The 27,675-nt window shown below is 41.6% G+C and overlaps 1 protein-coding gene across 4 annotated transcripts in view; it reads left to right on the top strand.

The window, feature by feature from the left end:
• Positions 1 to 10,589: 10,589 nt before the first annotated feature.
• ppp6r3 (protein phosphatase 6, regulatory subunit 3) overlaps positions 10,590 to 27,675 on the top strand; it is a 35,757-nt gene continuing 18,671 nt past the window's right edge. For 3 of the 4 annotated variants that reach the window (XM_083764166.1, XM_083764165.1, XM_083764163.1), the window contains exons 1-11: positions 10,590 to 10,786; positions 14,830 to 15,053; positions 17,060 to 17,293; positions 18,747 to 18,933; positions 19,913 to 20,050; positions 22,814 to 22,879; positions 23,082 to 23,194; positions 23,748 to 23,861; positions 24,052 to 24,178; positions 24,915 to 25,067; positions 27,338 to 27,496. In XM_083764166.1, coding sequence (XP_083620292.1) covers positions 17,067 to 17,293; positions 18,747 to 18,933; positions 19,913 to 20,050; positions 22,814 to 22,879; positions 23,082 to 23,194; positions 23,748 to 23,861; positions 24,052 to 24,178; positions 24,915 to 25,067; positions 27,338 to 27,496 — 1,284 coding nt within the window. In that variant the 5' untranslated portion in view covers positions 10,590 to 10,786; positions 14,830 to 15,053; positions 17,060 to 17,066. Of the gene's footprint in view, positions 10,791 to 14,829; positions 15,054 to 17,059; positions 17,294 to 18,746; positions 18,934 to 19,912; positions 20,051 to 22,813; positions 22,880 to 23,081; positions 23,195 to 23,747; positions 23,862 to 24,051; positions 24,179 to 24,914; positions 25,068 to 27,337; positions 27,497 to 27,675 lie in introns of all 4 variants that reach the window. The other variant, XM_083764164.1, reaches the window with a different exon arrangement.

The raw sequence follows: 27,675 nt of genomic DNA, 5'->3' as shown, positions 1-27,675 counted from the left end.
ATTTGTTTGTTTGTTTGTTTTTAAATGTATAAACTCATTTAAATATTCTTTCAATTTCAAAATGATCTTTTAAATGTAGGAAAAGAAAATAGGATGTTTACTCAAGTCGTGACACATAAAAATTGGTCTGTGACCCACAAATATTTGGGAACCAGTGCTCTACAGTATATGTGTTTGGCACTCCATCCAGTAGTCTACTACACATACTTATGAAATAAAGTCATAGTTTGACAGCACTGGCAGTTTTGAATTCTGTGTTAGGAAACAGGACATATATATTATGTAACCTAACTATTCTAATATGGCAGAATGATTGGTAAACTTGATAAATTGGTTTGCACATCACCAGAAGGCTCTTTCACAAGATAGACAAAATTAGATTACTGTCCAAATCAAATAAGGCTAGGTTATTTAGTTTTATGGAAACATGGCTGGACAGCTCTATAAATGAACCGAAACCCATATAGGCCTGACCTCGAAATTAAAAAGAAACTCCAGTTTTCTGAAATAAATATTTTCACGATTTTTCAAAAATAGCAGACCTACAAGCTTGGTGGCGCGCTATGAGCTTGTAGATCTGCTATTTTTCAATAGCTACATTATAACAATGTTTAAAACACCAAAAGGGGTTCCAGCCCAAAATGTGTTAACCAGGGCCTGCTAGACCAAAACAGGTTTTATGAACTTTTAGAAGAAACCTGCACAAACTCGGATCACAGGTGATTATGATTATATAGTTTTGTTGAGAAAACATGTTTTTTCCGATCTGTCATTGACAAATATTAACCATATGTGCCACCCACCCACCCACCCACCCACCCACACACACACACACACACACACACACACACACACACACACACACACACACACACACACACACACACACACACACACACACACACAGAAGGAGTGCAAAACATACTCTCTCCCCAAGCCTTCGGCCTGGTGGAGACAATGATTGCAATACAGCACCCAAATATACCCCTGAGTTATTTACACTGCCAGAATACAAAGGAGCATCATTTGAAGACCCGAGAATGGCCACATGAGGGCAGTATATCCACTGTTTGTCAGATGCCTGCATGAGGACTAGAATGTGTGGATGTTGGGATATGACCAGATAATGACTTTTACATTCGAGTGCTGCTGATATACTGGCATAAACCTTATTCACTTTCACCTTGGATAGTATCAAATGCATATTAACATGTTAAATTGTCAATTGAGTTTCTAGTAGGCCTAGTATTTATAATATTTAGTATTACAAAATAACATGATAGTAGTAGCAATTATACAAAAAGAACAGCTTAATTTAAACAATGCAAAGACAATGAAACAATGATAATAAATGAAACAATGATAATAAAATACAATTAAATAATAATTGTAAATGAATAGCCTATACAGCAGTGTCCTTTCTCTTCTTATCTCGGTACCCTCCTCGTTTTCCTAAAGAACAGATTAAAAATCGCAACTCGTATGGTTTTAGTGCCGATTCCATAGAGCAGCGGATTGGTAACTGCTGGTATTATGATGAAATATATAGAGAGCATTATCATCACTTCTGCAGGCGTGGTTAAAGTACTGGCTAAACACATTTTGCAGGAACTCCCCTGAACCACCTCAGGTTTCCTATGGTCAAGTTCAAGACAGAAGGCCTTGAACTTTAGTCTTCGACACAAAAGTCGAAAGGTTAACTACTCTATTCAATCTATTCAATACACAGGGGGTGTTACTGATGTGTATTGAACAGATTAGTTTACTAGTATCAATAGAGTGCTAGTGCTGTCATGTGGGCGACATTTACATAATCATTATGTAAATCATTATGTAAATCAGTAATAGTGGCCGACATGACAGTAGCTACAGAAGTTACAGTTGCTGTTGCTAAATGTCTTGAACGTGATCTGACACCGTGATGTCATGTAAACGCTGAATTACAATACCCAAAATCTCGGCCGAGTCTCGTTCATTCCAGCATGGCGATGTTACCGTGAAATTGGTGACCTGCTGAAATAGGTCATATAACACATCATATAACGTCAGTGACTGTCCATTCCATACGCAAATTGCTGTTTGTTTATTAGCACTTGCCACTTATAGCAGTATAACCTAGTGGTATTTTTGTGTCAAAGACAAGAAGTCCACAAGATGATCAAATATTTCGTCAGGTCACCAATTTCACCGTAACACTAGCTGCCAGCCATGTCACACACACACACACACACACACACACACACACACACACACACACACACACACACACACACACACACACACACACACACACACACACACACACACACACACACACACACACACACACACACACACACACACGGCTGATGGAAATACATAATTTCATTGCGATCAAAAATAAACCAGCGATCGTACTTTCAAACTGACATTTAAACCAACCAATCAACGACCAGCGACAGCCCACAGCCGAACCAATCAGCGACCAGCGATAGGCCACGTCAGCCTGTGTCAGCCGAGCCGACAAATCAACGACGAGGGGTGGGCCACAGCTGAGCGTAGCGGTTGCTCGCACCGGCTTGCAGTTAGATGCACTGAGACTTTCACAGAACCAGTCGCATTTTCCACTTGCTTAACAGCAATCTGAAACTACCTGCTCACTACCTGCTCATCAGCTACATCACCAACGGACCACCATTACACACGACAACCACGAAAGGAACCAGTGTTTATTTTGCACCAGTGCTAATTTTCTTGCTTTCCTTCTTCGACAGTGAGTTTTATTTTCGAATTACTACGTTGGGCTTGGGGTAAGGGCCGGGGAATACCGTTGCCGCCTGTCGGTATCGTTGCGTCGACTGTAGTTGTGTTTTTCAAATACTTTTTGTAAGCATTTGGGCTGTCGGTATCTCCTTGCATCGATAACGTCTGTATAGTTGTGTCGGTATCGTCGTCTGTAGTTTTGTTTTTCAAATACGTTTGTAAGCATTTGGGTTTTGGTATCATCGTTGCCTCGATAACGTCTGTGATTTTCATAAACGTTTGAAAGGATTTAGGCTGTCTGTAATATCCGTTGTAGCCTAGCTAGGCCACAACTACTATCACAGAATTGTTTTTTGCACCGTCAGGTTCCCGTCTTAATTATTACCGTTGTACTGGGTTTAAAACTTAAGTTAGTTAGGCGGCCTACATTTAAAAGTTAACTCAAATTGTGGCTCGGCCATTACATTTTGAATCAAACTAACATCGCTGCAGTCACAGACCTAAGCTAACCACTTGTAGCATAAATAATACTCATTGTTAGATCTGTTCTCTTTTTTTTTCTTTCACTTTTTTTTTTACATTTCTCTTTCACAGGTATCAGCCTTATACAACTCTCAGCTCTCTCTCAGTACTCTCTGTCTCAGTACTCTCCCCCCACAGGCGCAGCAGCTCTCTCTCTCTCTCTCTCTCTCTCTCTCTCCACAGGCACAGCAGCACCTATCTCTCTCTCTCTCCACAGAATGGAGCAGTATCGCATCAGGTTGATCAACGAGCCGGCTGTCTCTGGACGTGCAGGTAAGTTCAGGGCTCGTTTCAGAAGGCAGGTAGACGTCCGCGTGGACAACCTGGTGAATCGTGCCCTGACAGCTGACGACTTGGCCACCATCACAGAGTGTGTCCCTGAACTGTACCGCCGGTTCGACGAGGTAAGTGACGTTTCCTCACTAGTAGTAGTTGAGAAGCAGCTTCTCAGACCTCCGAAGGATGTCACACCCGTTGTTGAGGAGAGACCCTGTGCATGCTACTTTGACCAGCGTACTAATGAGTGGAGGCCGGTGCTTCCTTGGTATGACCGTCGTAAAAAGCAGTGGAGACCAGCTTTTATCCGTAAAGTCGCCCGGTGTCTCTGTAAACGCTATGTCCCCAGTACTAAGACGTGGGTGCTAGTCCGCCCTCCCACGCCACCAAAAGCCGTGGTGACTACCCAGAGCAACGTTCTCTTCCAGGAGTTCTCTGGTTCCCTGGTGACTCCGTCCCACCCTGACACCCTAACGCCCCCCTTCAGGTGTTGGAACGCCCGCTGTGGCAGCCGTTATGACCTCGTGGAGGTGAACGGTCAGCAGCTGGCCAGAGTCATCTCTGGCGTCTCCGCCACATGGGAGTTAGGTGGAAGGCCAGTCCAAAGGCAGTGGAGAGTGACTGTCTATAGGTCAGACGGACAGATGCAGCTGTCTGTGTTCTGTAGCTTCCCTGAAACGGTAAGGAGGCGTATAGTCTTTAGTGAGGCGGTAGAAGTAACTGAAGAGGGGGGGGTGAAGAGGAAGACCGATGTCGATGATATTGGTCGCATAGACAGAGGCCCTCCTCGAAGCAAGACGGGTCTAAGACTGTAACTCAGACAGACCTGGGGTGCGCTGGTCATTGTAGCAGCTGCATGCACAGGGTCTTTCCTTTCCTACGGGGGTGCATCAAGTTGATCAAGGGGCCGTCTATCTCTGGACATGCAGCTAAGTTGAGGGCCAGACATTTTTATTTCATACCTTACACTTATAGAATTGTGTGGATTAATACGGAATGCTTTTAGTAGTACTTCATGAGAGGATCGACCAGGTAAGTGACCTTTCCTAGACGACAAGCAGCTCTTAAGGACCTCTGGTACAGGTTGGTTTTGTGCCTTTTCAGCAGGAAGTGGATCTTGGAGGCATTCCATGTTCCTCCACGTGCTAGGCCTCACAGAGAAACTTGACACTGTCTTAAAAAAAACTAATAAATAAAACCCCCTCTCTCTCCACAGAGCAGCAGAATGGAGCAAAAAAAGTAATGTCTGTATGTTTGCCTGTCTGTTTTCTGCACTAACTATGTCTAGTTTGTCCACAGGTTTCTACTGACGGAGTCGTCACCAGTCAGTTGGCCTCGCGTCTGGTGGGCTGGCTTGAGGTGCCCTTCAACCCTGTGATGGTCACTGGCCTTTGGCGTCTTGCGGAGCCAGGCTCTAGGTTGCGTCTTGCGCCTGAGCGTTTAGAAACGTCTGTCTATGGGGCGTCTGGGTGTGGTAAGAGGTAAAGTACTCGCCCACCACTGCAGCATTAACTGCAGTGCCTCCAACTTGGCCTGGCGCTCCATCAAACACAATTGGCCGTGTTTACGGGTGGGAACAATCTGGTGATGGATCAAGTGACCGTCCCTTTTGCTGCACTGCAGAAGCTACTTGCAAGTGTGTATGGGAGGATGCACACAGTAGTTTATACCTCCCCAGCTGTGGGGGTGGTGGTGCCAGCCACAGGGACTCGAGGACACTTGGGGCAATTGGGAATTGGCGATGACTAAATTGGTCTCCTCCCATGGATTGACGCCTTGACGTGGCGGAGGAGCTTATGTATTTCTTACCCAGAGAGCAGGTTATGGCAGTTACATGCCGGACAGCTCAAACGGTAAGGGATCAACTAAGGACAATCCGTAGATAGAACAAACCTGTGTTACAGAAATCACCACGGGTATCCGAGACACCACCGTGGAGCATGCTAGGAGGTGTGGTGGCGTTGGGAGATCTCTACAACACACTGAGCAAGGACCCCAGGTAAATCACAACTGCGGCACTGTTAACCCATTCTGACGTGAGATCAGATTCTAACACACAGAAGAACGGTGGTTCTTTAACGCATTTTGACCTGAGATCAGATTCTAAATGTCTTAAATCCTGACGGTTTAAAAAAATAGCAGACCTACAAGCTCGTAGCGCGCCACCGATCTGCTATTTTTCAATAGCTAAATCATAACATAATGCTAACACCAAAAGGGGTTCCTGCCCAAAATGGGTTAAAAGTGTAATTTTGGATATCAGCAGATGTACAAGCTCATATCTGCCATTTGTGAACATTTTTGACAAATCTTGAAGATTTGTGGTCTGCGGCCAAATGCATATCAATTTGAGAACTACTGATTTAGAAGAGATTTGTAGAATCGGGTGCTATTGGATTAATGAGAAGACGGTAATGAGAAGACGGTCACACTAAATTAGTAATGTCGAGATGGATTGGGGACTGATCAATAAAAGTTGTATAAAATGGGGGTCCGTGGCTGAATGCTCATCAAACTGGAAATTTAAAAGGTTGAGAATCACTGTTCTAAATTAAATGTCAGGTCGAACTACTAGTATTGATTATGCACTGAATGATTTGACTTGAGGCATGACAATGTTGAAATGTATTGAACCAGTATATGAACCACAACATCTGTGCAGGTGGATGAGGAGCAGTTCGCTACATCTGCAGTGGGAAGGAGGGAGCCAAGCTGATGTGTGGAGGAGGCGTGGCCATCCAGCCCACCATGTTTGGAGATGTCCATGACGACATGACCATCGCTGGCGCCGAGGATTCCACGATCTGGCGTGGAATCAGGACAGACATTTTTATTTCATACATTAGACATATAGAATAATACAGAATGCTTTTATTAGTACTTTCATGAGAGGATTAGTTTGTGTAAAGTTTAAGCACTTTAACTTCTATGAGAGAATTCGATTGTATTTCAACCCATTTTTTGTGGGAACCCCATTTGGTGTTTGTGCCACATTTTCACGATTTTTCAAAAATGGCAGATCTACAAGCTCATATTGCAGCAGATCTGCTATTTTTCAATAGCTAAAGTATAACCTAATTCTAAACACCAAAAGGGGTTCCCGTCCAAAATGGGTTAATGGGAAATCCTCTGTCAATTTATTCAAGAGTGTGTACACACTGTACACTGAGGCACAGACACATAAGGGTCTATTCATTGGGTACCTAAACTAAATCATTTAAAAAAATCACACCTGTGTGAAGTGAGGGTCGCTCTTATCATTATACATCAGCTCATGAACAACTGAATTTATGTGATTGGTTAGCTGATTTGTTAGTCTACAATACATATGATGTAAATTTTCCCTTCATTGGCAATTTAATGTTTGTTGCCACAAATCTGTTTATTTGAGGCACATGCGACCTAATTTATCCTTTCATTGAACTGAATATGTGATTGGTTAGCCGATTTGCTCGTCTACATATCGTTGCTGTTGGGAGGAAACCTCATAACGTTTTACACTATTAGTGTTTTGTTATTACATTCTATTGCGATCAATTCAGGTGCCAGTGGTGGAATGTAACTAGGCACATTTAATTTAATTTGTACTAACTGGGCACAATTTATTTCTACTTTACGGAGTATTTTACTTCTACTCCACAGCCACTACATCTCGGAGGCAAATTGTAACTGCTGTAATTTGTTTTGTATTTAATTTCAGTTATTGCTCATATATGCTTATTCAATGCATGTCAAAGTTGGGCCGGAAGTGCCATCGTTTTGGCTAATGTGGAACCCTTTATATGGCCGTCTGGTGTCGGGTAGACATAGGTGCACGCCTGTCACTTGACAAATGTTTTGTATGTATTTTCTTTAATTTATGTTTATGCCATGTTAGTTTAAGCATTTTTGTGTTTGTTACCAGTTCAACGTTGGTTTCAATAAATCCAGCAGTATGCAGAACAACTGATTCATTTTTGGACTGAGGGAGTGATACAAATTATGATCTTAATTGTTTGAAAACTTTAGTTATAGCTACTTTGTAGATTTTAGTTATTAGCTCTGATCAGAGCTTCAATCTCACTTCGGCTATTTTCAAATTGCCAAAGTAAGCTTGTAGCTCTGACATTTTAAAATAACTTCTACATTTGAAAACCTGTGAAACGGGACCTTCTGCATAATGAGTACTTTTTACTTTCATGATACAGAATGTGGGAGAGAAGTAATTGCTCACAGACACTTGGGCCCATAGTCCAGAGCCAAGGGGTGCACTGGAGACCTCTTTACCCATTCACCATTTTGATCATTCCACATGCGGCACAGTGTCAATTCTATTCACCCCTATACTGTAGTTAACTTGTTTCTCAAACCCATTAATGTTAAAAGTCCATAGACTTGGCTGCCACATGATGTAATAACAAAAGCCAGATGTCGGAGGGAATAGCACCCCTCAAAAACTAAGGTGCCAAAATCATTCTAATGGTGTGGATCAACATGGGAACAGTGTGGCCCCCAATGTGCATCTGAGACTTCATGTCGCCAGCCACTGATGGTGTCATCTATATGGACTATATCTCTGCTGTCAGGAGGAAACTCCAAAATGTTCATTTTTCAGGAAATTAAGAACCTTCATTTTGAAAACAAAGCAATACTGCCTCATCAAAGTTTGTGTGACTTTATATATTGTCAATGGCCTCCATGAGAGGGGGAGAGAGAGGTGGTGGAGTTGGTTGCTTTAGCAGACATTTTGATCCAGAAAAATGTCATTTGTGTGAAGGTTATGGTTGTTAAAAAAGGTTCACTGGAGAATTGCTCAAGTTGTAAAGGAGGTCCAAGAACAACAGATCATACCAGGCATGATTCAGACCCTACATAGTGTTTGAAGTTCACATTGACAAAGGAATGAGTATTCTCCAGCTCTTTAGTAGGCCTAAACTAAAACAGAAATTATGTCCAACTCTGCTTGGGACTAGTGATACATTTAATATGCATGTATAGGCTAATAATACATTGTATGCATCTAAGACTACAACAGAACATCGGTGAGTTAGTTTCACCCACACAAGATAGAGCTGCAAAAATGCAGGTCAAGTTTCAACTCCAAAAACCCTGAAGTATGAACTGAAGACTGGTTTCATGCTGCAGTAACTGCACATGTCCAGTAGGTGGCAACAATGTTCTATTTAAAGAGAAGGTATGGGGAATGGGGATTGTGTTGTTTTTAGTTGATGTAGCCTATATACTTGGGGTCATATTTCATGTTTCGTTTCATGTCCACATCAGCTGCAAACATATTCTATTTCTATGTTCTCACTAGAGCAGTGGTTTTCAACCAGTGGTCCAGGGACCACTTGAGGAGATAAAATGTGTTTTTTCTTCATAGCCAAAATATTGCAATAGAATAATTAACTTTCACTGTTCACTAATATATCTGACTACATTGTTTCTATAAAATGTAAATTCAGTGGATCGCTGTATGGCCGCTGGCGCGCCATCCTGAGGATAAAGCATGTGAGTAGTATATATATATGTTAACTATTTTATGTCAGACTTTGGACAAATATATAACAGAACCGTTAAGTGCTCTGGAAATATCCTCTTTAATGAAACTGCGGGTGCTACCCCCATCTAATAGGCACCTGGCTACTTGGCTTTGCGTTGGTGCATGATGTGCATCTTATCCAAATGGTATAGCTGTCTGCAGTAATACTGTACTATTGTCAGAGTTGCAATTGCTACACAACTGCATCTGCAACACTGTCACTGTCACTGTGGTCAGCCTGTCGTTGCCGTGGTCGGCGCGTCTATCATGCGCTGTATATTGACTGGCTGTTTGATTGCAAACTGTTTTGTGGTGTCTGCGCCCGCACTCTTCACAGTGAATGCCCTGCGTTCTACAATTAGGCCTACGCGCGACATGCCTGCCTACCAGACATACAAAACACCTGCCTTGTTTCCTCAGTGTTTCTCTTCTTAGTTCAACAGTCAGTTCAATACAGTTCTTGGATTTGTGATTACCATTACAGAATATGCATTTTGAATCATCTCTGAAAGACTGAAACTCTGTCGAGGCAGCGCCGCCGCTGTAGGTTTTCCTTTTTTCCTTCTTTTCTCCCATGCAGTTGCGCTCTGAGCGCTCTCTCTCTCTGGGGGGTCATGCGTTCCTTGCGTAAGATTGGCCGTTCTCTCACGGCTCTCCACTTCTTTTTGTACAAATGACATTAGGTTGTTTTTTTTTTACACTGAACGTATTGTTCTTTCCATCACCATCCTCATCACCGCCAGTTTGACGAGTGAACCCTATAATGTGATTTCCTCCGGTATCATTTTCATGAGAATTGGGCACAATACGTTTCCATATAATGTCGGATACAACTCCCATTGAATCTAGGCTTCTTACTTAATTGTATCTCAATGTCATCATACAGTTTGCGTAATGCAATCACATCTGTGGCCCTTTTAACTGGAGTCAGATGTAACAGTTTGCTCATGTGGGCATTCATTATTAGATATTTGCTCCCAAAACGACTGGTAAGCATTTGAATGCATGGCATTGTCATAATTCTGGTCTGGGGGGGGGGGGGGGGGGGGGGGGGGGGGGTAACTACCTGTCAGTGGGGAGTGTTGGCTGATGAATGCATATCATCAACATCCGACTCTTTACTTTAGTCGAGTCGTGCAGCAATGTGCATAGTCAAACCAGATGAAGAACGCCTCTGCTGATTTTAGCATAACATTTCTTTTTATTGAATAGCTGTCACTTTATATGATCAATTAATACTACTGTACATTGCGCTCAACTGAAACAATACATATGAAACCTGTAGTGACGCTTAAGAGAAAACATGCATATTTATGAGCTGAATTTCAGAATCGTTGCAATGCACCGATTATCCAGTAACCACGGTAAAAAATAAATTACATCAAGTACACCCCGCCCAGAACTAGCAGCCCCCCAGCCAACCACATCGCAGCGTGAGCTTTGAGCTACGGGATCGAAAACCAATAGCATTTCAGAAACTCTTCTGACTGACAGACCCTACGATCGTAGTGGGGGAAGGGTCGTCGGAGTTGACGGAACCGCCATCTTGAAAAGTAGCCCCTGTGTGATAATCTTACATTTTTCGCGCCTGTCAGAATCACTTTTAAACGCTTTATTTTCCCCTACGGGTCTGCGCGCTGTCGGTTTGTACGTTTCTGTCGACACTTCAGGCTCATGGCCAAATAAGCTACATGCCGGAGACTCGCCGTTTGCCGCTGATAATTGGTAGGTAGGTGCACTTGCCCGGTCCCATGCACTTCGTGTTGGAAAAAGACACGGACTGACGACTAACCCACAGTCCTACATACATAGCCGGCTGTCGTTAACTCGCTAGCAAGAATTCAGCATACTTGGGCCATCTTAAAATGGCCAAGTGGTTAATTAGCTATGGTTATGTTGTGTTTCATATCCGCGTGTACATGATAGCTTGTTAAAACAGATTTATGGCAACGTGAAGTCAGCCGGTTAATGTTTATATTTGCTAAGCTAACGTTGGTTGACTGCCTTATTAGCTGTACTTGCTATCGCTGTGTAGCTAGTTTTCGCTTAATTGTGGGGTAGCTAAGTTGGCTAACGCTAGCTGTCAAAGCAACACTAGCGGTTAGCCAAGCTTTCCACCACGGCCTGTATTATGTATTTAACGTTAGCTAACCTATTGGTCTGATTTGGGCCCCGATGAAGAAATTAGGTAACGTTGACTCTTTTGCTTTCAATTTGAGTCAACTTGGTGGTTTATTATCTCAGACTCAAAGATAAGTATTAGATAAGATTATTATCTTGCTGGTCCACAGATTGTGGTCCCTCTCGGATGTGATTTGCTCGTTTAGCCCACCCAGGTTAACCATTATGTTGTCCAGTCTTGGCTTACAATGCCAGACAGATGTAACTGGGCCACCGACCATCGGCCTCTTGCTGTCGAATGTTGCCTTCATGTACGCTAGAAACGGGGAAACGTTATTTTCAAGGTTTCAACGTATTGTCAGTTGTCACTTGTATGTATTCACACAGCTTAGCAGATTTCGTCTTTCTTGTGTTAACCCAAGCAAGAATCTTAATATTTACAGTTTTGCTGTCCTGTTGACAGATCTACGAGTCTTATGAGGTTTACCTGTACTGTACAATACATCTTATACAGTAGGTGTAGTGGATTATTTGGCCATTTGAACATTATTATATTAATAATTGTCAATTATAGCTATAATTCAAAAGTACAAATATACGATCCTCGCTCTGTAGACATAGCCTTTTGCATACAACTTAATGTTTTGGATTTCTCTGTCCAAGTAGGGCGAGTAATTTACAGAAATAATGTGTATATTTGCTCCAGCTTAACCAGTCTGGACTCTATAGAGGAGCCACTTTTGTTTTCTAAACAATATCATTTATGTCTGTTGAATTTTGGAAACCCAACAACGGCTACGGTTTCCTGTGAGTGAATAATAAAACATCAGCTGCTCTGGTTCATGTTTGATGTAGACTAGTTTCTCCATTGAGATCTTGAACATGGTGGAATGGTGTAATATTTCTTGTGGTTTCGCGTCGGGCACCCTTTTGATTCCAGACCAGTGCAGGTTACCAACTGTACTGTAAAATGTCTGATATACTGAATTGTTTTTATTAGAATTCTGAAACTAGTTTTAGAGGCAGCCATTATTAGCTAGCTAGTTAATTGCTGTCATGTTTATCTAGCTTGCTTGAATAATTGTCATTTTGCTTTGATATGGCACTCTGCCAATGCCATCAGCTATTCTCTACTTTTAGATATGTAGCTAACTGTCAGGGGCTTGTTGGGGATAGACCTTAAACACAGTCTCTAGACATGCCCTTGAGGTGATGCATTTGATGGTAATTGTTGAGTATCACCCGGCAACCAGAGAATCCATGTTCAAGACGAGAGAAAGCTGGAAATGGATGTTGTCTGAATTATGGTGGTTAACGATTTATTGATTGTTTTTTTTGTCACATGGTTACTTGTTTGTGTAAGCCAAGGGAAAGCCTCTAGCTGTGTGACATGCAATTCAAGGTTAGAAATTATGCCGGAACCCTCATTATTTTTGCCTATAGGGGGAACCTCAGACTTATGTAAACCTGCCAATTATGCAGAGCATGAACTACAAAAGAATTGTAATCTTTGTGTACAGTAGTTTTGTCATTTCATATGGACCACCACATTTCAGTACTTCTAAGTTCTGAACTCAGTTCATCTGAAGATATTCTTTATTCAACAGTTTTCCTTATGCTGTGCTTATCTTGTTACTATTTAGATTGGGAGGGCAGCGCCACATACGGTATAACATTACAACTCACTGACCCACATTACAGCAGGACTAGAGTTTGCGTGGCAGGACTTTGATCAGGTGCTTTGAAGTGCTTGAGTCAGTGTTTACCACGGGTGGAGGGAATTTACTTACAGTATGTTGGTGGGTGACTGACTGTGAGGGGTTGAGGGTGTGCACTGGTCAGGTTGTGTCCCAAACTGATATTTTTGTAATAAACAAAAAAAGGAAACAAAGTCTTATGTACACCTGATCGTCTTAGAGACGGGTGTGTATGTACTAGGTAGGGATCGGATTTTTCCCGAAATACCAAGAGTCCGACAGTCATTTGTCCAACACCCTACCGGCCTACCCAAACACAGTCCCGCGGCACATGTCGGGAGCGACGGGCGTTTTCTAACCCGCAGCACGTGTGTTTTGTAACCCGACTCGGGAACGATGTTGTTGTCGGACTAATGACTGTCGGGACTTGGTATGTCGGATAAACGTCTGCACCCCCAGGGATCAATGTATTAAAAAACAATGCACACAAAGTACACAATGACCCACATACCGTCTGCACTTGAACACTTTTATTATTTAAGCAACGTTTTGGTCAAAGACCTTCAATGACCAGTAGTGACCAGAACAATTAAATAACACTGCCCAACAAAAAAACAGATCTTTGGGACTTTATAAAACCCTAATCTTTGATCGTGCTAAGAAAGTTAATACATCGCGTGTTGATACACAGCCTAGAATGAGGATGTGGCTCAAATATGGAGGGCTATCACTTCCGGGTCGGGCGGAAGTGGTCTCCGCCTTTTCCCGCATTTCACTGGCCTCACGATCCTGCCTATAGTAACGGGAGGGAATGTGTTGTGTATTCAAAAATGTTTTTCAAAATAGAAAAAGCTAAAGAGGTCTAGGGATAAGGGGTTTAGCATGGACGAAAATAGAGCCTACTATCATATCATACTACATCTTGGAAAGACCTACCAATTTGCTGCCTTTTGTGCTGTTAACAGTCTTCATCAAATATTTCTGTTGGTTTCTAATGAAGATTGTTTTGGTATTGCTCTGATCCTTTGATCACCGGACAGTAAAGATTATGGTTCCATGCCACTTTACTGGATTACATATAATCAAGGCAAGTAGGCGGAGCCTTTGTGTCCCTCCATTGCTATTGTCTATTAATGGGCTTTTCTCTTAGACATTTATCCCAATCTTTATTTTTCCTCAATTTATCCTGTATTGTACCTCAGTGCTGACCATTGGCTAATATTATATTTGAGTAATTATTTTTGCTCTACTCGATGTAGTCTGTGTAATGTACTATGAAATAAAGTTTTCTTTCAGTCATACAACCTACCAGAGGTACTGTGAGGACAGTAAAATTGTTTTTCTATGCTATTTTTTTTTTTTTTTTCCTTTCAGTAAGAACACAATGTTGCACTTATGGAAGTTGTTTCATGGTTTTGTTGTGATATTTCATTGATCCATTTCTAGACGGATTCTTTTGTGTTGGTTGGGTCTCCATGGTAATGTAGTGTGTTGACACAGTTTTGATAGCCGTTGAGGTGGTAGCCTTCTGGAGTAGTACTGAGTACTGACAGACTGCATGAGTGAATGAGGATGTTTTTCATGCTCCCATGAAGAGGAAGTATTGTCAATGTGTAACTGATGGATAAATCCCAGTAGGTGGTTTGTACTAATAATGCTAAATAGTTTTTGTGTTAACTAGTTTTTAAATAGGACCAGTGCAGAAGCTGTATATTGTATTGGCTGTTGTTCATCCAGTCGCTAATTGTAACTCTTCATTCCTTTTCTGATCTACAAGCTTGTGGGTCTGCTATTTTTGAAAAATCGAAGAACCACTGACATAGAAACATAGCTTTTTCAGAAAACTGTCAGGATATAGAAGACATTTTTAGAATCTGATCTCAGTTCAGAATGGGTTATCTACTACCATTCTGTAACACTCAGTCTGTTGACTCTGTTCCTCTCTGTCAGGTGAGTGCCGTCCGTTGATGTTCTGCTGAGGAGCTGCTGTCTGCTGCTGTATGTGTCGTGTGCCGTCTGTCTGTCCGTCACTGCTGTCTGCCTGCCTGCCTGCCGTCCCTGCCTACTTGTCTGTCCGTCTGGCCAGCCTGGAATGGGCCACAACTCCCAAAGAGCAGAAATTATACCGTCTCTTTTTAATCTGAGTTCCATTCTCTGGACTCCAACACACACAGGTAGTTATAGAAAGTACAATTTTAAACTATACCATCACTGTATAATAATATTATTATTTTGAAGTGAGTTGTATTACTTTTTGAGATGTTCTGTTAGCTAATTGTAGTAATTTACTTTATTTTAGGTCATAATTAGATTTCAATTTTAGCTGTATTTTAGGCTACTCAAACTATATATATTTTTTAAAATAAATCACTCCCTTCAGTGGTCCAAAAAACAAGCCGGCTTGTTTTTTCTCATTCTGGTGGATCTATTGTGTAACTCTTGCAGACACAAATCAACCAACGTCAAACTGTTGAAATAAAGCATAAATAATGAAATATAAACGTGATACAACATGAATGTAATGAAGGCATAAAAGAAACGAAAACACGCCTTGCTGCTTGGCCATAAACCAAAGTGATAGGAGAACTAATCCATGGTTTGTGGCCGGGCGGTTGCCCGTCAAACGGCAATGCACAACTTGAACTAAATCAATAGTCAATCAGTCAGCATATCGAGAAGACGCATGATCGTAACGTGAACATTCACATTTAGAATAGCAGGCAAAGTAGCCTTGTTTTTGGAGTATTTTAAAGGTATACTAAAGCAGCATTCTGCCTCAGTGTGTTACAAGCAAAGTGTGTCCTTCCTGTTGGGTTGATTCCATATCCTGGAGTTACTGTGGTGTCCCTGTTTAGATTCCATAACCTGGAGGGGTGCTTTGGGTGTAAATGGTTGGTTGTGATTATGTGATATGTCACAGTACTTGAGAAAGCCTGGAGTGGTGAAATGTTGTTGTAGGTTGAAATAAAAAGGACTGGGAGGAGAATTATATCTTGTGTGGACATTCCACTTTTCTTCTTCGTTTGATGATTTTTTTGGATCCAGCACTGTATTTTAAATACTGGGATGTGCATATCTCTTTCCTTCTTTACATATGGTTGTTATATCATACCACCCCTGGGCAGCAGTAGGCACTGTTTCAGTTGTTACTTTTAGAAACTGCAAAACCAAATCATGTAAATATGCAATAAATAAAAAGTTGTGAACGTAGCAGTGCACTGTATGTATAGTTTACTTTAGATTGTGTGTCAGGGAATAAATGCTCCTACGGTTAAAAGATATATTTCAGAGCATGACTCGGAGCTTGGTATGAGCTCAAACCATGTATTGTTTTGGGGTTTTGCTTCTGGTGAGAGTAGTTTCGTTTTGAGCAGACTTCTGGAAATCACACATAACATATTGCTGTAATGTCTATTGTCTAGATAGTTACCATTGGCCAAAAAATTTAATTTTTTTCTACAATATGCCTGAAAATTGAAGTTTATGATTGACAACAAAAAAGAAAATAATTTTAATTTATTGAGTTTTGTGATTGCATTTATTTTTCGTCTTTGTAGTATACTGTGTGCTTCCATTTACAAATCTGTCAAACACTTTTACATGGCTTTCAAACTATGTTGATTGTTGATAAGACGCAGTGAGCTGTAAATATACTATTTGCTAATAAATGTTGATTTCTTTAAAATATGCTTTTTTCCGGTGTTTCGGCCTTGCGAGGTTGCCAAACAAAATTGCCCCAAAAAAATTGAGTCCTGGTTTAAAGACGTTTTCGAACCCCTGATTTAGAGTACCTTAGCTCTCACCGAAAAGAAAATGCCAAAATATAATAACACTATCATTAACAATGAAGTAAGATAATGTGAAACATGTAAAATGAATCAACAGAAAATGAACATTGATTCTATAGAGGGTATGCGTGTGACCTCATCAAACCAGGAAGTTATGCAGGATCACCTACTGAGTGGCTAAAAACTACTTTCCTGGCCTTGACAGCCCATACATCCACACAGAAAAGTCCTATCTGATTGCATTAAACAACATTAACCAATGTTAAACTCACTTTAAATGTTGCTTTGCCACTATGTGCCATTCACTTTAAGCATGCGCATACCCTCCTCTATTGTATTGAATGTCTATATATATTCTTATTTGCTGTTTTGTTTTGTGCCTCTCCCTCCAGAGCCATTATGTTTTGGAAGTTTGACCTCCACACCACGTCCCACATCGACACGCTGCTGGAGAAGGAGGATGTGACGCTGACGGAGGTGATGGACGAGGAGGACGTCCTACAGGAGTGCAAATCCCAGAACCACAAGCTGGTGGACTTCCTGCTGAGGCCGCCGTGCATGGAGGACCTGGTCACCTTCATCACACAGGAGCCCAACACCGATGTGGAAGAGAAGGTCAAATACAAGTAAGCTGCTGCTAGTATTGCATGGTAAACTGGCACCGAGTTTAAAGGAGAATTCCATACTAAAAGGCTTTCTTACCTTTCTTTCCAAGGTGTTCATTTGTGCAAAAGATCCTTATTGGCTATTTCCCCTACCATAAGCCCTAAATGAATTGCATTGAATTGAATGAGGCTATGGGGTGTTGTGCTAATTCGCTTATTTCCATCGCTCAAAATTATATATATTTTTGTATATATCCTCTCTTCATAATGTAAATAATATCCCAAGTGGCACTCTTTACTACTTTTTTTGATGGAAATAAGCAAATTAGCACAACGCCCCATTCCCATTCAATGCAATTCATTGAGGGCTTATGGTAGGGGAAATAGCCAATAAGGAGTTTTTGCACAAAAGAACACCTGGACCTCTTTGGTGGGGACTTAACGACTACAAAGAAAGGTAAAAAAAACAAAACAGCAAAGTAGTTCAGTTGAAAAGGCTTATATAATGTCCTTCCATGTTTTATTAGCCTATTTGGTCCTGTGATGTCAAAGTATGTAACTTTTTTTCTTCTCCTTTACAAATGAGAGCATTACTTTATTAACTGAGAGCATTACTTTATTAACGTTCAGCTGATCCATCGCCCGGAGGAACTCAAGTCATTAGTCAAATTGTTGGACTGGCTTGATAATCTACCCTGGCAAATGTAAAGCAGCGAGCTATCAGACTACAACACTTATCATTTAGTGACAAAGCAAACCACAATTATATGTACACAATACACACCCCTCAACACTATTTTCATCATCACCATCTTCAGACACTATCGGCTGCTCTGAGGTGTGACTCCCTTAGTTTATGATGGTGCCACTGTGCCGAAACTTGGCTTATTTCCACTGAAAAGTGAAAACGCTGCTGCTTTTACTTTTTTCTTTTTACACTTGAGATTGAGATTGCTTGAATGTACCCGTTTGATAGATTGTGAGTGGAACAAGCATTGTATGCTACAAATGCACACGTATATTTGCAGCTGCATGGCTTTTAAGAAACGGCGCCTTGGGAGACTTGGGTTTAAGTACATACAGTCTATTCGTGCAATGTAATGAGCAGGGCTATTGTTTGTCTAGGTTATGAGGTGTCAATATTTAGGAAAATACAACTTCATTGGATATACAATTGTAATGATTTGAACAAAACGGTCGCCAATATGCTTAAAAATCACAATAAACGAAATGGTGGTGGCCCAGTTGGTATCATGTCTGAGAGCAGTTAATCTATAATTCTTTAATTACATTAATCTCTGTGAGGAACTCTGTGTTTGAGATTGAGTGGCGGACTCCGCGCATTTTTACATGTCTATGCATTTGTTTATAGAAGACTGTCAGTTATGTTATTCATTGTAGTAGGTTTTTCATGTAATGGGGATAATAAATCATTACACCGATGAGGACACAGCTGTCATTAATGTTTTTCAAGGTACCCCAACATATCGTGTGAACTGCTGACGTCGGACGTGGGCCAGATCAACGACAGACTGGGAGAAGACGAGAGCCTGCTGATGAAACTCTATGGCTTCCTCCAGAGCGAGCCGCCTCTTAACCCCTTATTGGCCAGCTTCTTCTCCAAGGTCCTCTCCATACTAATAGGACGCAAGCCTGAACAGGTGTGTGCAGTTTGTGTTGTGTTGTCTGTAATGTACTTAACCCATTCAGGATGGGAGCCCCTTCTGGTGTTTTTACCCTTCAGAACGGGAACGCCTTTTGGGGTTCTTGTTGCTGTGGCATACTAGCATGTGCACTTAAGCCTCTCCAATTGATCCAAAATGCCGCAGCTTGCTTGGTCTTCAACCAGCCAAAAGTCTCGCATGTCTCCCCGCTTCTCCGCTCCCTCCATTGGCTCCCGGTCGCTGCCCGCACAGAAACAAACAAACAAAACTGTGATGCTGGCATTCAAAGCAACCAAAGGCATGGCCCCCCCAGATCTTGCACGTCTGATCAAACCCTACAAACTAGAGATGTCCCGATGCTGTATCGGTATCGTCCCTTATTTTTGTCATATCTGGTCATATCGAAATTGGGGTATCGTGGACATCCCTACTACAAACCCTCCCGCGTACTCTGATCAGCCAACGCAGGGAAGCTGGAAGTACCTTCACTAAAAACGCCGGGACAACGCTCCACACGTCCCAAACTCTTCTCCCTTCTGGCTCCAAAACTGTGGAATGCACTTCCCATTACAATCGGAACTGCAGACTCACTCCCAATCTTTCGCCGTAGTCTGAAAACCCACCTCTTCAGACTCCATCTTGGCCTGTAGCACTCGCCCTAGCCCAACGACCTTACAGGCGAATGCCTATATAGATACATTTCACTGTTAAGTTTGTAGCTTGATTCATGATAACTAGTCTATATGTATATGATGTTTAGTTCTTGTTTTGTTCTTGCTTAATGTAAGTCGCTCTGGATTAAGAGCGTCTGCTAAATGCCTAAATTGTATGTACAGTATATAGCAACATGATATTTTTGAAAAAATTGGAATAAATATTTTTCAGAAAACCTCAATGTTCTTGAGGGCATTAACATAATTCAAAAACACCTGATGAGCACTAACCTGTGTGTGTGTGTGTGTGTGTGTGTCGACAGATAGTGGAGTTTCTGCGGAAACGGGAAGACTTTGTAGACTTGATGATCAAACACATCGGCACGTCGGCCATCATGGACCTGCTGCTGAGGATCCTTACCTGCATTGAACCGCAGCAGCTCAGACAGGATGTACTTAACGTGAGTAGCTGGAACTATTCCACAATCTCTGAGTCTGGAACTACACCTCCCGAAATCCGAGTAAGGAGGCTGCCATTTCTGTTCACGAAAATATATTTGAAGTTAAAAACATTCACTTTGAAAGAATATATATATTAAAAGTAATGCTGTCAAAAATAATGCGTTAACGGCGTTAATTAATTGCGTTAAAATATTTAACGCATGTTAGTGTTCCCCCTAACATGCGCCCGTGCGCGCGGCTCAGGAACGTCCAGAGCATAACAAATCTGTCACTGTGTAGCACACAGTCATGATTGAACAACACCAGAGAGATAGCTTGTGTATTGTACGTAGTTGCGTTGCCTAGTGGTTTGATTCTGTAACTCTGTTGTGTTACTTTGTCTGCCTATAGAGCGGCGCAGTCCCTTCAATCCCTGTTTAAAAAATGCTCATGTGACATTATTGTATTGTGTGAATTAACTGTAGTCTACAGTTTAACCCATTGATTCTCAGCTATTTTAATGGACCCCCAAATTAAATTGAAAGAAAGTAGCCTAGGCCATTTCATTATGATTTTCATCTCTGGACTGGTACCCCAGTCTCCATCCATCCATCCATCCATCCATCGTCAACCGCTTATCCGTAGTCGGGTTGCGGGGGCAACGGCTCCACCAGAGTGTTCCAGACTTCCCTCTCCAGAGCAACATTAGTGACTTCATCTGGGGACCCCAGTCTACATGGCCAAAAGCCAGTGTTCATTTAACTCAAAGTGTAGGCTAGGCCTACAAATGCTCACATCACATCATGGCTATACTAAATGCATTAGAAAACAAAATACATTAAAAAACTAATGTATATCCGCTTTCTGTCATTTATATTTCCATTTCCACAACAATAAACAGGAAAACATGGCATATTTTGGACATAGTTCGAATGGTGATTAATCATGATTAAATTAATTTTGAATCTGTGATTAATCTGATACATTTTTTTAATCATTTGACAGCCCTAATTAAAAGATTTGCGCCACATTTTAACGAATTTTCAAAAATAGCAGACCTACAAGCTCGTAGCACGCCAGTCGGTGGCGCGCTATGAGCTTGTAGATCTGCTATTTTTTCAATAGCTAAATTATAACAATGTTTAAAACAAAGTGGTTCTCGCCCAAAATGGGTTAAAATATCTTTAGAGCTTTTTTATAATTTCCTTTTCTGCTAAGCAACAAGCTATGCTTGGACAATTTATATTTATATTAGGATAATGTGCGCGACTGTAAAGACGAAACGGAAGTGGGGAGGAGGCTCCACTTCTGCTTTGTATATTTTACTCATGATAGAACTTCTGTTGCTCCAGACTGTATTATGGAAGCATTTTGGAAATTGTGAGAGGCAACAGTCTGGCAACGCGAGACTAATGGAATAACAACACACGTCCTCTGTACCATAACCCAGTGGTTCCCAAACGTTTTCATGTCGAGGTCACCCCCAAAATGACTCATTAGCCCACGGACCCCCATTAGAAAAGATATGCCAGGGACCCCCATAAGAGAAGATTTTTACAGCTCTAGCAGTTTTCAACTATTTTCATTTCAAGGACCCTCGGTTTGACATGCATTCGGTTATTACGAACCCACATTTAATGCTATTTCTATCTCTGAGACCCCAATTTATATTGTAAAATGTGTGTTTTACGTTCTCAAGAGATAAATACAGCTGCATTAATGAACTTACAAGAAGTTTACACAGTTGGAGAATGTAGAATAATTGTTATTTTGATAAAAGTTTGCCTGTTATCTCTCCTATGATACCACATCAATACAGCATGGAAATGTGAACAAGATCTTATCCAACGACAACAGCATATTCTAAGTTTTGGGCCTGAGAGGATAAATCTCATCAAATGGTCTGTGGCGCAAATGCTGGATATGAAAATAGTTGAAAACCACTCCCGTAACCTACACTTATTGGCCCTCATTTATCAATCAACTGTAGAACCCATTCAACCCAACACAGATCTAGGATAATCATATTATGCATAAACCAACCAAAAAGGAACTTATCTGTCCTTGAAATTGAAACTCTAGCCCCACTTCGTTACTGTCTGGCTGCCTGGCATGGCCTGAAAATCTTCTTCTTTTCAGTTATTTTCCACCCCCCCTTTCTCCCAATTTAGTCATTATGTCAATATAGAAGTGTATATTTGTATGTCTCTAAATGTTATGATGAATTGAACAAGGTGGACCCTCTTGTAAACACGTCTTGTGCTTTATTGGTCATCCACTCACAGTTGACAGTTTTTTGTATTGAGTTGTGCTTGAAATGTACTGGAATTCTGCAAACTTTTAATAAATACTTCAATCAATCAATCAATTCCCCCTGGTGCTGTAGCCTTAATGTTACTGCTGACCCATACTGGTTGTTTTGTTGGGGAGGATGTAGACGAGCACATGCCTCCTCTGATACACACACACACACACACACACACACACACACACACACACACACACACACACACACAAATGCTCAGTTGCCATGACTGATTTAAATCATTTGAATGATGTCGGCGTGTCTTCCATGTAAGCATGTTACTTAAACGTTTAATATAAATTATATATACATTATATATAACACAAAGAAATCACTGTGAAGTGCAGTTTTCTTTTGTAAATTAGGGCCATTATCCTTTGGGTTTAAATGTTGTCTTTCTGCATTTAGTTTGCACGATGTGTCGGAATAATGTCTCACTGTTCCAACACCCTGCCCTCTTCTTTGTGTATTCCTTCAGTGGTTAAACGAGGAGAAGGTGATTCAGAGACTCGTAGACATGGTGCAGTCTGCTCAGGATGAAGATGTGAGTCTTATTTCCTTCTCTTTTGTTTTTCTCTTTCAAGCATGGCATATAGCCTAAAAGTGCAGACGTATGCCATCTGGTGGTTGTGTGTTAAAAAAAAAAGAAGTTAGAATATCAGTTTCATCATAGGGACACTCATTCATTGTGTTTATCCTTATCTCTGCCCCCTGTCATCACGCTCTCTGTGTCTTTATTAAACCAGAGGCACTCTAATGCGTCACAGTCCCTGTGTGAGATCATCAGACTGAGCAGAGACCAGATGTTCCAAGTCCAGGGCTGCTCTGAGCCTGACCCGCTGCTTTCTACATTGGAGAAGTATGTATTAAAACTAGTGGCGGATATCGCCAGGTACCTGGCGATGCGATTACACATCGTTTCCGAGGATCACAATTCGATTAATCCTGATTAATTGGGCTATGTTATGATTCGATTAATCATGATTAATCACTCACTGTTAATCACTCAGTCACTGTGTGACTAATAAACAAACGGTCTAAACGGTCCGGTACGACGACGCAGCGCAGTCGCGGATTAGTTCCGCCCTTTTGCTCCGGTAAAAAAAATACATTATATAATCGATGTTTGACATTTGTGCATCGATGAATTATCGCCCATGATGGCATCGCGATTAATTGACTAATCGATTTTTTTCCCCACCACTAGTTAAAACAACTGTCTCTTCTAAAAACGCTACTCCCTGACATGCATCGGATACCACCATAGTGTGTACACTACCACACTATTCACAGTGTAAAATAAATATATATGTATATAATTGTTTAAATGGTATGGATTTGAAGTCTCCAATCCCTGCTCTACCCTTTCCTGTCCTCCCTTGAGTTGTCTCATCTCCTCCTCATCTCCACAGGCAAGAGACGGTGGAGCAGCTGTTGTCCAACATCTTTGACAAGGAGAAGAATGAGTCGGCCATCGTCAGTGTTATCCAGATCCTTCTCACGCTATTTGAGACCAGGAGACCGGCGTAAGTCATATGGAATAGTTTTTAATTATTGAGAATAACGGCAAAGTTGTCAGTTCCTGGGGTGGCAAAGCAAGCTTTAGATTTAATTCTATGCTGGTCCACTCTTGGCCAGCGTTGACAACTTCAGTATCGACAAGAATGACCAATGCTATTTCTTTTTCTTATGTATATATATAATGGTCCTGTCCAGGTTTGAGGGTCACATGGAATGTCCGCCTGGTATGTCCCACCCTTCATTCTCAGTCAACCACAGCATCCTGGAGGCCGTCAGACCCAGACTCAAAGACTTTCACCAGCTGCTACTTGAACCCCCAAAGGTAAATGAACCAAAACCAACCATTCGGATTGGCCACTTTGGCCATAGCAACTTCCCAAATGTGCCCCTGAAGGTCGCCGACTCTGGCGCCCTAGATAAATCATTAGAGCAGGCCCTTGGCTACGTATGTGCAAAATTCGCGGCACGTTTAGACAAATTAGCGCAAAATCACCATTCTCTCTCCCTATGCTAAGTAACAGTGAGTGATTCATCGGGATTAATCGAATCGTAGTGTAGACCAATTAATCAGGATCTAATCGCATCGCCAGACGTACCTAGCGATTTTTGCCCCTACTATAGGGGTATACCGGTAGGAAGCTTTACACTGAAATATGTAAGGAGTAAAAGCACAATATTTGCCTGGGATTGTAGTGGAGTAGAAGTAAAAGTAGTAGTAATTGGAAATACTCAAAGTTGTACAGTAGTACAGTAAACGCACTTTGTGTAAATCCACCACTGTCTGGGACTTTACCGTAACGGTCGGCCTATACTTTTGCATATATATAATTTAGCTATTGAAAAAATAGCAGATCTACAAGCTCGAGCTTGTAGGTCTGCTATTTTTGAAAAATCGTAAAACATGTGGCGCAAATCTTTGAATATATATTCTTTCAGAGCGATTGTTTTTAACTCGGGTTTAAATGTCAACACTGCCACAATGCATGCATGTATATTTTGGCCTCTTGCTGTGCACATGATCCCTAAGGACTGTTCTTGTGCCGTCCTCCTCCCAACAGAAGAGCATGATGAAGACGACGTGGGGCGTCCTGGACCCCCCCGTGGGGAACACAAGGCTCAACGTGGTCCGATTGGTGGCCAGCCTGCTGCAGAGCAACACGCACAGCGTCAACACGGAACTCATCAACCTCAACACTTTGGGAGTTATACTTGTGAGTAGAGAACGCTAGTCTTTTGACTTATTCCTGAGACCAGATTCTACAAATGTTTTCTGAAAAACGTTTTATCGCCATACTTTTTTTTTCTCTGTAAATCCGTGCCCTACCTCGTTGTTGTGCTACGGTGACACACATTGCAGATGTACTAGCAGTTTTGAACTTGTAGATAAGATAATTGTCTCCACCAGCCCAAAGGCATGGAGAGAGAGTATGTTTTGCACTCCGTGTGTGTGTGTGTGTGTGTGTGTGTGTGTGTGTGCGTGCGTCCTTCCGGCTTCCGTGCGTCCGTCCTTCCTTCCGTCCGTCCGTTACCAGCTAATCTCCGCCACCATTTGCCCGATCCATGCCAAACTTTGCACACACATTCCCTGGATGCTAACGACGAACCTCTGCCCCAAATATTTTTCAATGGCCATGAGGCCGATTTACGCAAAACACATTTCTGTAGATTACTCTGTTTTTAAAATGTAATCCTGAAAATTAAGTATAAATTGTTAGTCCACTTCATGATCTACTCTATGCAGACGGTGTTGTTCACCTACTCAAACCCTAGCATCCCTGTTCTGGAGGGAATAGGTGATGTACAAGCTCACAACAATGTGCTGTGCTTATAGATATTTCCGGCCAAGATATTTTGTGTAGAGTGAAAACGGGAGGCCCATATAGACCGCCGCAGTCCCGCCCCGTTTCAGAACGACGATTGGCCCAGGAAATGATTCCCCATTCATTTTCCCCATAGGCTTTTCAAAAAGTATTTTATTTTAAAACGTTTACACCACGGACAAAGCCAACTCGGGTCGTGACAAATCATGACAATGTTTTGGGCAGATCAAATGATTTAGAAAGAAGAAAAAACAAGTCAGGGTGCAACACTTTTTGTTTTGTTTTTCTTCTTACTAATTATTTGATCGGCCCAAAACATTGTGTTTATTGTCATGATTTGTCACGAGCCGAGTTGGTTTTGTCTGCGGTGTAAACGTCTTTAAATAAATACTTTTTGAAAAGCCTATGGAAAAAAATATGGTTTTGTTTAATTATTGAACCTTTATTGTCTCTCTACAACAGAAGAGAAAACCACTTGGACAGTGGACAGTCAATTTTATTTGATGAGCCTATGTCAATATAAAGCAGTGCGTTTTTGTAACAGACTGATCAGTCAGGAGAAGCAGCGTGCACAAAAAAGGAACAAAAGAAATCCTGTCTGGCTGCTCTTTTACAATGTTTGGCCATCTATCTGCTGCTGGTGGAACCTCCTGGTGTGTGCACTGGTTGCGTGGTTGGTGCTGCTGCGCGGCTCTGCTGTTGTACAGTTGAGACTTTGTTACATAGTTGCATAACTCCTTTGAAAGCACATTAAAGTGTTAAGTCTCTCTGCTGTGCAGTTGCATAAGTCTTTGGAAGCTAATTCAAGTGTTAAGTCTTTCTCGCAAAATAATAATGTGCAGAGACATAAGAGGAGTTTTGTTATACTGAATGACATGAATGAAAAAAGTATTTGTTCCAGTACCGCTAAGGTATCCATACCGTTTTAACCCATTTTGGACTAGGGTCGATTGAGAAAGAAATAAAGGGAAGCTCTGCACACTCAGATCTGCGCACAATCAATGTATTTATTTAGCAAGCTTTCGGTCTACTGGCCTTCTTCGGTCTACTGACCACCTTCTTTAATCGACTGAGGTCGATTAAAAAAAAGACTTCTAAATCCTAACGTCTTTCTGAAAACCCCATGTTTCTATGTCAGCGGTGCTCAACCTTCATGTCAAGGACCCCCAGAATTATCTCCATTTACCCCCAACTCAAATTCTGTAGTTCCAGGGCTCTCCCAGAAGCCCATATTTTAGTTAAAAATGCACCGGTATTGGATAAAACCTTTACGATACCCATTCCCTAGTCTTCCATGCCAGGCTTATCAGTCACTCTGACTGTTTGTTGTCTAAAGTGATTTACGGTTTACTGGATCCCATGCTACTTGTACCTGCTGCAAGGCAGCAGGCCATCCACACATTGGGTTCACTTTGTGCTAGGATTTAATCTCTGAGCCTCGCATCGCTGCACTGCTGCACTGTTTGGATGAGTGACAAAGTTGAATATTAAAATAATGGCTTTTCCTTTCCTTGCATTTTTATCAAAGTTTACAATATTGAGCCACGATAAAATAATCTGAACAACCTAATTAACATTCCTCCACAGCATTGTCATATTTTCAACAATGGAAGAGTGAGTTGCACATGTCTTAAATATTCTCTTTTGTTTTCCCACAACAGGACATGTATTTCAAATACATCTGGAACAACTTCCTCCATATTCAGGTGGAGATCTGCACAGCCATGATCTTGGCCATGCCTCCCGCCCCCACACACAGCGCAGACAGCCAGTCAGACACAGATCAGGACCACCCCAGAGAAAGCATACTCGTCAAACATGTAAGCTTAGCATTTGACTCATTTAACATTCACACCTGACGTTAATCGTGTTCAGCTGGGGAACGGGACATTGTGCCCATAAACCTTTATTACTGCCAGTCAAAGGTCCGTATTGAACATCCTTTTGTTTCCCTTTACTTGGACATTATGGTTTTATATCTGAGGCATATGGCTACATA

This window comes from Protomyctophum parallelum (genome assembly GCF_964188405.1).
Source record: "Protomyctophum parallelum genome assembly, chromosome: 4".
Classification (NCBI taxonomy): domain Eukaryota; kingdom Metazoa; phylum Chordata; class Actinopteri; order Myctophiformes; family Myctophidae; genus Protomyctophum; species Protomyctophum parallelum.
Note: the sequence above shows the minus strand (reverse complement) of the source record. Positions and strands in the feature narration are given on the sequence as shown.